General features: G+C 34.7%; 1 protein-coding gene across 2 annotated transcripts in view; it reads right to left on the bottom strand.

Moving 5' to 3' along the window:
• The window catches only part of LOC111873299 (dmX-like protein 2), a 196670-nt gene that overhangs the window by 12092 nt on the left and 172318 nt on the right, over positions 1 to 12260 (bottom strand). For both annotated transcript variants that reach the window (XM_023867896.2, XM_023867897.2), the window contains exons 52-53: positions 7748 to 7831; positions 2577 to 2637 (exon numbers count right to left, since the gene is read on the bottom strand). In XM_023867896.2, the coding sequence (XP_023723664.1) occupies positions 2577 to 2637; positions 7748 to 7831 (145 nt within the window). The remainder of the gene's footprint in view (positions 1 to 2576; positions 2638 to 7747; positions 7832 to 12260) is intronic.

The raw sequence follows: 12260 nt of genomic DNA on the forward strand, positions 1-12260 counted from the left end.
TGTGGCTCAAAATATGTCATTTTCTATGATGCATCTTTTTTTTTCCCTACACCATAATAATTCTTACATTGTACAAGTAGAAGAGAAACATTATGCAGCATCTCTAAAGTTATGCAATTTAAGATTACTATACAATGAACTGTGGAGCAGAATCCAGTCTCCAAAACGTTTTAAAACACAACAACTGTATTTGTGCATTATTCATGGGAGATGGCATTAAACATTAGACTCCATCCATCATTTAATAATATTTAAAACTGGAAAAGAATATGGGAGAAAGCAAAAAAGTTAACAGTATGAGCACATAAAACAAATGAAGAAACTTCTGACTGAATTCTCAAGAGGTGTAGCATTAACATAACCAGTAAAACATTTTAACATCTGTCTCAACTTCAAGAATGATAATTACCTCTACTGAATGGAAAGCCACCTAAAATAGAAAACTATCTGTTCAGTATTTGAGATTTGGTTTCCGACAGGTTTTACTATACATTAATTTTGTTCATGCGTTTAAATTATTAGACTATATCAAAACACATCACATTAGTAGGTCCTTGACCATGACTCACTGCCATGTCCATCATGCAATATAAGGTTTTCTGATTACCAGTATTACAAAGAGACTTCATGCACATTTTTTCAGCACTCAAAGTAATCTTCTGTGTTCTTTCAAAATTATGATGAAACTATTTTATTTTTAAAATGACAAGACTCTAAGACTTCAGGAAATACCTACTATTATTAAGTTCTAAAACTGTATGAAATCTTCAGTTTTGCTACTGTTATTTAACATGTTTCTTTGAAGGCATTACTCAGTGATTTCTTTTTGTTGGCTATATGAGTTCAGGGTATTTTGGGGGTTATGATGATATACAAAACAACGACTTTTCTGTATTGAAGCCATGGAAGAAGACCCATGCATTGACAATCTGTATATACCCCTCAATCTGTTACACTTCCTCCATCAACATAATTCCCTATATTTCCCTCCAGTCATCCACACATTCCCATTCACAGGAATGTTGGTAATGATAACCATATCAAAGAATTTTTGCTCAAGAGAACTCTGGGCTGGTTGGCATATGGCAGAAGGGGCTACAGGGGAATACAACAGTATGCAGAGAGAAGCCTTGAGCGCCTTCGTCCCCGCCATCTATGGGACCACCTTCTTTGACCTCATACAGTTGTTTTTTTAAGATTGTGAGGGAAGATATGAATTAGAGTTGCTTGAAAAAAAGAATGCCCAAAAAATTATTTTGATTAAGGAGGGATGCAGTAAGTGGGCAATTTAAGACATTACACAGCATGAAATTCTGTGAGTTATAAAAGTCACCTACGGTTCTTAGTAAAAAATATGGATTGCAATGGACATGTAGCTCAGACGTTGCAACAGAAATGTAAGCATATTTTTGGTGGGAAAATAATTTGGAAACTGGTTAGTTAGAGATCCTACAAGAAGAGAGGATACGAACAATAACAGGAATCTTAAGAAAACACATTTCTGGGGTCATGGGTGGATGGAACAAGACCAAAGCTTTGGCATTGCTGTTATATCTTTATTTCAAGGGTTATTTTATAATTCCTTCACTACTGCAAACTATGCAGCACTGAATACTTGGATGATAGATGTCTTAAGAATGGGAGAGGATTTGGAAGGAAAAGATTATATCCTAACTGAAGTACTAATCTTGCATTTACCTGCAGGACTGAGTAAAATGACAAACCATTGTCAGATATCTTTAGAGATTCATAACCAAAGAAATAATTTAAATCTATCAACATAAAATTTGTTCAATATTGCTTAAAATATGTGAATGAAGTTCCTAATTTGATTTGATTTTTTATGTACTGCTGTCAGCATTATGAAATATGGTTCATATCCATAATGTCACAATTATGCTCTTTACACTCTGGTATTGTTTCATTCATTCATTTTTACTGGTTCCAGAAATCCACATTTTGCAATACAGCCTCCAGATATAGAACAAGTCAAATTATTTGTATAAAAGCCAGTAATACTATAATTTAATATTTAACAACATAACACAAATTGTGTACATGTCCAACATACCATATAAAACTATATTAAAAATTTAAGACAACTTAAGTTCCCCAACAGAGTAAGCAATTCAATCCATTTATCAATCAATCAACCAACCAATCCATTCTTCCTTCCTCGTCAAATCACTGTCATAGAAAACGTTCCATACATATTAAACATACAATAGTTCAATTTCTATAATTAAAAATAAATACCCCCTTTTGCTCTCTAGTAGAAAGGAAAAAGAAAATTTCTTACATTTCATTATATTTTATATTTTAATTAATTTAATGATATGCTGAATTCCAAAGAATATTGGTTATTAACTTTGACATGACTGTCTTTTAATAGCAATAAAGTAAAACGAACAGGAACAGTGCAAGTTGCAATACTGTGAAATTCATTATGCTATAGAAATTCACGGTAAAGAGATTTAAATGTGATAATGAAGGTCAAACAGACTGTTAGAATTGAGATAAAATATTCTTAAACAGTAACAGATAAAAACATTCTCAATGCTGAATATGGTACTTACATAACGGAAGAAGAGGATGTGAGGTGATTCTCCGAATTCCATCCACTCTGTGTTTCAGCATCTGCCATTAATTTCAAAACAGTTTTAAGAAACAACTTACACACTCTTGATTATCTCTTGTTAATCACAAAACAAACTTATCCAACAAACTCCCTCATATTCATGTTTTGTGCCAACATACATTGCACCACCTAACAAAATATGGTATTGCATACAAATTAAAAAGATTTTAAAACAGGAGCAGTAAAATCTACTCGAATGGAGTATGCATATTCTTAAAAAATTGTAATTTCCATTCCACTGTGGAATTGGATGTTCATTTACTGCTGACATAACTCAATTTATTTTTTTGTTTCTATTCTTTCGTTTTGTTTTATTCAACTTGTGCTGAACTCTTGTGGCAGAAGTTAGTGCTAAAATTCACACTATGGAGCCTGTCTTTGGAAAAGCTAATCAAGAATATATAAATAAATCTTCCTCGCAAGCCATTAAATGCTTCACATCCAAGACATCACAGAGAGATACTCTTTTACAGAGCAACGGGTTTTCTAATTTGGAAATAACATAAAAATACTGAACTACTTGTACTCATCACCTTGTGGTGCATTCTAGAGGCAGAGATATCATTATGAACTTATAAAATAGACATGTCTACTGCTAAAGGGTACACAATACTTCCATAGTTTTTTTTTTTTCAAATATACATTACTTTCAAACTGAAATTGTAGATTTTAAAGAGATGTGTACTGTGTATCACATACCTGTTCCTTGTACAACGAGCTGTTTTTGAGAAAACAAACTCTGATTTCACCCATTTAAAGTAGGTTATCACATTTACCACACAACTTCGAGTTTCAATGCCCCACATCAAATTTAACCAAAATCTATTAATTAATTTTACAGACAAAACATACCAACACAGACAAAACCCCTCAATTATGGATTAATTTTTTGAATTTATGCAAAGAATGCATAAAATGTGATCCTGACTTAAACAAAGATCAAAATCAAATTTATCTGAAAACTTTCAGTGGAGATCCTCAATATCAAATTTCAATGAAAAGTGAACAGTATAAAACATGTGGACAGACAGACACAATCCCTCTCCCCTTACATATCAATTTCTTACACTCTGAACAAATTGCATTTAACTGATAACTATGCAGCAGTTGCACAACCAACAACTTGTATCATTTATGTGATGTGGTTTTTGAAGTATCCAAGAGAATAAAGTTACACTGAAAGCTTAGTTATACCACGTATAATCCGGATTTCTGTGACTTTCCACGCATTAACCATGGGAAAACTGAAGAAAACTCCTAAGATCCACGTGAAACATCTGAACTTCAGAGAACTTTATGGCCAATGATTTTTTTTTAAATGATTCTGAAAATTTGCATAAAAGTTATCTCAGTTGAGTTTTTAATATACATATATCATGTTCAAGATATTCAGGTACAAAAATGGTGATACACAAACGTTGCCAACGACAAAATGGGAAAACTGTTAATGATAATGTTCATCTTTTAAAAAATGAATACTTATAAGTGAGGTTCAAAACAACAAATGCTGCAATTCCATCTTCATTAATCCTGATACACTAACTCTTCATGTTTTATACATTTATGACAGTGTACTTAATACTATTAAAAATTTTGACCAGTTGACTAAGAATTCTGATTTCCAGATCATATATAAGGGGAACATAGGTTTTCACTTTAAATCCTGAGTCCATGGTCCTGAACTCTGCTGGTAAAAGTCACACACTTAATAAAGCATTGGAGACACATTTAAAATTACATTATGACCATTATCATTCTTTCTACTTTGCTAAAGACAATGAACAATCTGGTACTTCTTTGTAAGGTAAATACTTATTCTGACATCTTACTGGGGTTATGAATATCTGGCATGTGAGTAGCATTAGTGGTAATGTGTGATGTATTATAACCAAATGACTACACAAACCTTCTTTATTATACTGCAGTAATGGTCTACATGACATAAATAAACAACTAAAAACCAGTTCCCTGAACACTAAATTGGCATGCTTTTGTATCTCACCAAGCTGAAAGGACAACAGAACACAGTATGGGAGTGTAAAAAAGTACATTTCATGACTATTACACCATTCAAAACAAAATTAAATATATTTCTAAATGCAAATGTATCTACAACAATAACTACACAACCAATATAGTTTTAATTGTACAATCTTTGAGCTATCCAAAAGAGAAGTGTGACTGCAACTGTAAGAAATGACAAAGAATCTTTGAGCATTTCTACTATACCTATAAAAACTGGGTACTACTATTTAGACAAACAGATTCCTAAACTAAGGTGACCAGATACCTAATTTCTGAAGATAAACCTTAGAGGAGTGCAAGTCACAAATATTTTGATCCAAGTAAGATCAGTTAGGTGCGTGCAATAAGATGAGCACAATACCATAAATCCTGCATAGGTTTAAATATTGATTTCAGGTTTTCACAGAGGTAATTATGAAGAATTCTATCTTCTGGGATATAATGCCAAGTAGTATGCTGAAAGTCAACCGACATTTTGGAGTACACATCACCTCCATCTTCAGGGTAAAAAAATAAGCCAGCAAGAAATCAGCACGAAGTAGGTCACAAGCAGAGCTTTTCCCTGACCCTGAACATGGAGGAGATATGTTCCTCTGAAACATCACTTGACTTTCAACAGAATACACACTGTTATGCATGTATTCCAGAAGACAGAACTTTCATGTATAAATATGTTCAAGTACATCAGTTCCATGGCTTTCTGGGTTGTGACATCACATACTCTTGTGGGAAGATACGGACACTATAAAGAACATGCCTTAGGGTTGAAATGTGTAGCATGAGGGATGACTGGCTTGCATATGGAAGTCACAAGGAAATTTATGAGCTGGAAAATGATTCCTTTCGAGGACACAATGTGTTTTTCTTATCAGAGGAGGGAAATAGGATTGTATGAAAAGACTATCCTTTTCAGGTCCAAAATACTGCTTTTCATCATAGGGGGGAGGAATGGATTAGTGAAAACAGGGTTTGAAGAATGTTTCTCATCTTCTCTCCTATAACAACAATATTGTGGCTCCAAATAGGGCGATCTTTCTCACACTTTGATTCTTCCTCTGCAATCAATAAAAGTACTGCAGACTTGAAAGCGACCACTTTACTGCTCACTTCCTATTCATTCCCTGACTGGGCTCCACTTTCCCCATCCCTTTCTGTAAGCCTGAGTGACGCCTTCCACGCAAACCTGCCTGTACAACACAACCAATTCCTTGCCCTATAAGTTTCAACCCTGAAGATGTTCCTCCAAAACACCGGTACATGCCTACAAGACTACACGATGTCACAAACCAGAAGGGAAAAGAACATACACTTAACTAGATTTAAACTTGTGGTGTCCCATTTTTAGCCTACTCCCCTTTTTTTTAAGGAAAGAAAGCAAATTTATTATATCACGATGCTACTGTCCCCAACCATTCAAATCTGAACCACTTGACCAAATTTTATGAAACCTGGCACAAATATACTGCCACTGAAGGCCACTTCAATGTCATACTTTGTAATTTCCCCTGATGATCAGCATTAACAGCATGGCAATCACGCAAACTTGTGAGGTGGGAGTAACAACTAATTCAGGATCCTGGAATGATAATATGATAACAGATCTTCAGAGAGTATGCAAATTTTGTTTAGATAATTTTTTTGTAGAATGTAAAATGACATGGTGCTGTTTAAAACTGTCTTTAGTTATCAGTTTCATGGCAATAGTTAATGAACCACTGGAGCTATGTATGTAAAATTCAGAACAGATCATAACCGTGCATATACATCACATATACAATACCATTTGCATCCGAAAGACAGCACAAAATTTTCAGCTATACCTAACAAATTTAATGTAAAGAGACTCAGTATATAAGTAATAAGTCTTCACAAAAATTAAACAAAAATAACAACTCTAACCCATCTGTGGAACTATAAATCTATGCATCTGAAAGTAGGCTTTATGAGTTCTGCTTGTAACTCCTTAATTTTCAGTCTGTAATAATTCCAAGAACAATTACATTTTGCTGTTAAGCACCTCTCATAACTACATTTTCATCTGGTCACCGTACCAAAAGGAAGAGAAACAGACAGGGAACTTGATTTGTCAAAACTGACTGACATCTAGCATACCAACATGACTACTGTGCAACTGAAACAGAATGAAATGAATTACATTAAGTTCTTCTCCATATATTTTTCATATCTAATGCAGAATTCAATATTATACACAACATGCAGCAAGAATTCAGAACTGACACATGCTTCTACTTGTTTTTAATAGAAAGAATGTTACCACCCAAGCATATAACCAAGCCTGAAACCTCCTCCTTATGAAACAAGTTACCAGATACCATTGTCAATAAACATATAGCTTCTCCAATTTTATTCACTGTATCTTCTCAGGAGAAACTTATAAAAAGAACGGAAATACGAGTAGGTATACTCATATGTGGTTTTCTGGTTGATGACAGGTGGTTTCCACCGTTATGGAGAACTTACTGCCTCCATCTTCAGGGCAGAAAACACTACCACTCTACATGGTAGCAGAACTCAGAAACCACAATATAAGTCTTCACTGCCATGAAAACTTAACTTTCTTACAAGTTCTGACATCTTCATGGCACAGATTGTTATGACTGCAGCGTTCTGAGTTGAGAAATGAGGTAGTCTCGAATGTGGATATTAACATTTTGGAGGAACATGCTGCCAACATTTTCAGGGTCAAGGTCGGCATGTTCCCTAAGAAATACTAGTATCCACCTGCAAGACTACATGGTCTAACAATCCAGATGACCACAATCCATAATCTTTTCTTGATAATTTCAAAGAGTATCAGAATTAATTCTTAACTCTTAACTCTTTTTATAATGGCCTTTTGATAACATGTCTACTGCTGGTGTTAGCAATCTCATTCCATGCAGTGCAAAGCATCTGGCAGTAAACCTCCATCAGCAGGAGGTGTCATATTAAATAATAAACTTGAGTATACACCTTCAATTCAATAAAATCTACTTTTATAGGAAGTTATTCTTCATGCATGTTTTTTTTATTAAAAGAAAGAGATAGAAGACATGCCACATGAAGCAACAAGAAGACTCTCACCGGTTTTAACAAGTGGCGGCTACGATCAATGACAAACTGACAGAACTGTGGGTCGTGTGACCCAGGAAAGTTGAGGCCTTTCATCTGATGGGAGCAAATGACAGAGAAGAGATACACACAGTAACACAGCAATCTGCTATGGGAAGCCAGTGGAACCCTCTTATAATGCTCTCAGACAAGCAAAAAATTAACTTTTTCTAAAAATATCCAAGTCACTTATATTAAAGCAGCATTTATTTTCAGAATATTTTTTTCTGAATAGCATTAAATAGTTTTTATTTAAAACAAATCGTAATGAGAAAAATAAGGCATAAACGAAATGTGCAAGAACACAAAGGCACCAACACAGCCTTTCAAACTTCTTTATTATTGCAAGTTAAATTGCAAACTTTTAAATATTTCCCATCACAGAATGTGATCAGCAGCTAAACAATTAGATTAAATTTAATATAAGTTGGTTTTACTAATTAACAACTTAATTATTTGTAAGAGAAGATTACAGTCATCTGGGCTATGGCATCATATACTCTGGTACCAACATTACTCCAAAACAGTGAACATCACACCAAATGGTGTCACATCCCTTAAGACAGAAACCTTCATAGTCACAACCATAAGAACCTCAAATATCCCATATTTGCGAGGTTTTAAACTTAATAAATGGGGAACAATATTCATAAGCATTCGTGATGATGGGCCAAATTGACTAAAATATAAGAGGTAAAGTTGTCACTGAGACTAACATCATGCCACGAAGATAAATGAGGACAGAGGATATAACTCCATGCATTCTTAATCACAGTACAAGATAGTGGTAAATTAGATCAAAATATGAAATTAAATTAACATACTTTAAAGGGCAGTAGGGACAACATTTATGATCATAATATCTTTGCAAAGGAATAAGTGACTTTCTGAAATCCAAATATGACAAATAAGGTATCAAAGCATGTGTAAATCCTTGATGCTATGAGGTAGGAATGGTCACACTATTCAGCATCAAAGTTCTGTGGCTAATAAGAAGACTGATCTTGATCTTGATCTTGATCTTGATGTGTCTATCTGAATGTGTGACATTTATTAACTGTGCTATACCTGGACAGATTTTTATAAAACACGCGAACTTCCTTAAGGAATATGAAGAGAAAAGGATATATCCCTCAGCGACCTACAATTGGGATCACCAATTTGCTTGAAGGTCTAATGTTTGACATGTTTACCAGACAGAAAGAAGTAAAACATTTTAGGTTACATATATGTGTAAAATAAATGTGAGAAAATGAATCCCAAATCATAACAATGATTCTGGGATGGATTTTTTAGACCTTCAATTGGAATAATAATATGGAATACACCAGATCTTAACTATGCAGTAAAGTAATTCTATTCTGTTTTGTTTAAAATTTAATTGTAAGCTAAACATTGAATTTCAATGATCTCAGCTGATTTCATGGAGCAGGCTGGCTCATGTGATACTTCAGATTTGTATTTGGGAAGTGCCCAGTTCAAATCTTGGCCAGGACAAGAACTATCCCAACAACTTTCATGGTTTTCCTCATCCCCTCAAATTCACTGTTTATCAATATTCCTATCATTCAATACCACACAGTCTGAGCTACTGAGAGCATCATCACATACACCTTAAATAAGTAAGAAAGTAAGGAAGTAAACAAATAAACTTAGCTTAGTTCACTCAATTCTTTATTTCCCTTTATGTTTTTAGCTGTCTTAATTTGTAGCTCAAACCTGGGGCCCCTTAACAAAATAACCAAAAACAGAAATTTGGAGAATGCATATAAATGTAATTTGTTCAACCATTGCACATAACTACAAGTATTATGTTTTTGGACATTAGCCATCATCTTTTCTATTTTTTAAAAACTGTCCCATTTCCTTTTTAAAACACAACTGAGTAGGTTTTACCTGAGGATGGGGCCAGAATCCAGTCTCTGAAACATTGTGTTTTAAAAGAGAAACAGGCTGGGTTTTTTTAAAAAATAGACCAGACGACGGGTAATGTCCAAAAACATAATACTTGTACTAACGTACCATCGTCACAAACTTTTAGATCTCATTGTAAATAATTTTAACATTACAGCTTTCCTACTCCCCTTTAATGGCTGCTGATCACACGGATAACTATATCTATCTATAAGTATTTTTCATTTCATCAGTAATCTCTCATATGACAGGTCCACAGTCTCTTCCAAAACAGTTCCTCCACTTAATGCGATCTAGAGCTTTCTCCTTCAAATAAAAATATCCTCTTCTGTCCCCAAGGTCATCCAGCATCTTCTTACGTCTTTTTCCTCGTCTTCTGGTCGCATACATGGTATCTCTGTTTGTGGAAGGAGCCTATCCCGGAAAATTGATAATGTGGTAGTTTTTCATTTGCTTTCCACATCACAGTACAACAGCCGTTCAAACCACTTTGGTCACGTCTGTTGGTATACAAACTTGAACCATCTCGAGCATCATTTGCTCTGTGCTTCAAGTCGCTGCTGATGACACTGCTTCCGGCATCAGTTTTTGGTTTTTGGTGTCTCTCTTCGTCTGATACCTACCCTTTGACCTGTCCAGCAAGGGAGGCCTTGCCAGTAGCTACGCTACCGCTGGTATAGCTCTCAGGGTCCTTGGCATACTCAAACCCCCTCACCACGATAAGGTGGAGACACCAACGAGGGGGCTATAAGTATTTACTGATTAGAAATTTATTCACTGTATTGGGATGAAATGTTTTTCAAGAGTCCAAACTATAGCTTCACAATATTATAATGGACACAGTACTTTTATAACAGATTTTTCATTAAGGCATTATAAACAGGTTCCACTAACAGTGCAACGAATTATGAAAGTGGTATGCCAAACAGACTGTGTTAACCCAAACCATGGCTTCCCAACTCATCCAGTGTCTTTGAAATTTACATAAAACAGCTATTTATATTAATAAATAACAAATTTATTCCCCATTAACCAGTCAAGTGGTTATGACGTCTATAGACATCATGCAGTACTGTGTATCATAGTAGCCATGAAGTCTATAGATGTCACACACATTCTTAACTACTGTGTTGTATATATGACGCCAGTGAGCAATGGAAACTGTACACTGTGTTTGCAAGCTGTTCTAGCTACTTGTGGGTGTGACAGGAAGTTGCTGATTGTTTGATAGCTGTCCTGGGTTAGAGTTCTTTTGACTAAACACTATGGCAGATCCTAGCAAGAAAATGCGTTTAAGTGATGGGGTGTTTTATGAACTGTTACAAGAGATTGAATACAGTGGAATTTCAGAGATTGAATATAGTAGTGATAGTGAAATAAATGTGAAAATTATGTTAGGTGATGAACACAGTGTCAGATCTGATGAAGCAGAAAATGTCAGTGACAACAGTAGCATGCAACCTGACGTATCGGCAAATTCAGGTGCCGAGTGACCACATTTTCCATTTACTGGCAAGCCTGGCATAAATGTTGATTTAGAAGACCCCAGTAAGGCCCTTGAATATTTTGGGTTGTTGTGTACACAAGACATTGCAGAAGTAATAGCTAGAGAAACAATTCGGTATGCCCAAAAATTTATATAAAACATGCCTAATTTAAATGTAAAATCTAGGACCCATCACTGGGCTGGTACTGAAAACTACATTATTATATTCTCAGTATCTCCCACTTGAGTTGTACAACGTTTCCTGTGATATAAACACTTCACTGATGATTTCACAGTCTGTAAAAGATAACGATTATGCAGTGATGTTTGGAAGAACAGTTCAGTTCATTCATCCATACTAGTCTTGAGCTTGCAAAAGAAGTATAATTTTTAAGCCCATGCGGCAATAAGAAACTTAGCCAACTATTATGATCATGTTTCATTTCTGAACACCAGGCACTGATGAATGTGCATGACAGGCATACGTGTGAGATCACATAGTCTGAATGGAAATGAATGCCAGTGGTGATATTGGTGGACTTTTTTTTAGAATAAAGCCAAAAGTACAGAATTTTACTAAAAAATAATATAAACTTTATTGTAATGGCTATAGAACTGAAAATATAGGTATGTGAAGTCTGATAATTGGTCTTTCAGAAGCTTTTTGTTCCATAATTTTATAATGACACATGTTGAGATACTGCATCTTAAAAACGGAGCAAGAATTATAAAATTAAACACTGTGATGTTAAATTTGAATGTCCAGGGGATTTTAATGTGCTACTGTGGGAGAGATAAGAACAGAAAAGAACCACTTGACTGGTTAAGTTCTTATCATTGACAGGAAGTGCAGTATGTGTACAAATAATACCTTTACACATATCATGAAACTAATATACATTGTTATATCACTGTTTAATCACATTATTGACACTTTAACTTACAGTCAGCAATTCATAACCAGAAGATCAAGATATATATCTACTATTATTTCCATCTCAGAAGAGTTGTCGTACCTGATTCATATCAGAAGTTCCCAAACTTTTATACATTGCACCCCCTTTAAAACAGTTCATAAATTTCATG

The sequence above is a fragment of the Cryptotermes secundus genome, unplaced genomic scaffold (genome assembly GCF_002891405.2).
Source record: "Cryptotermes secundus unplaced genomic scaffold, Csec_1.0 scaffold167, whole genome shotgun sequence".
Taxonomy (NCBI): Eukaryota; Metazoa; Arthropoda; class Insecta; order Blattodea; family Kalotermitidae; genus Cryptotermes; species Cryptotermes secundus.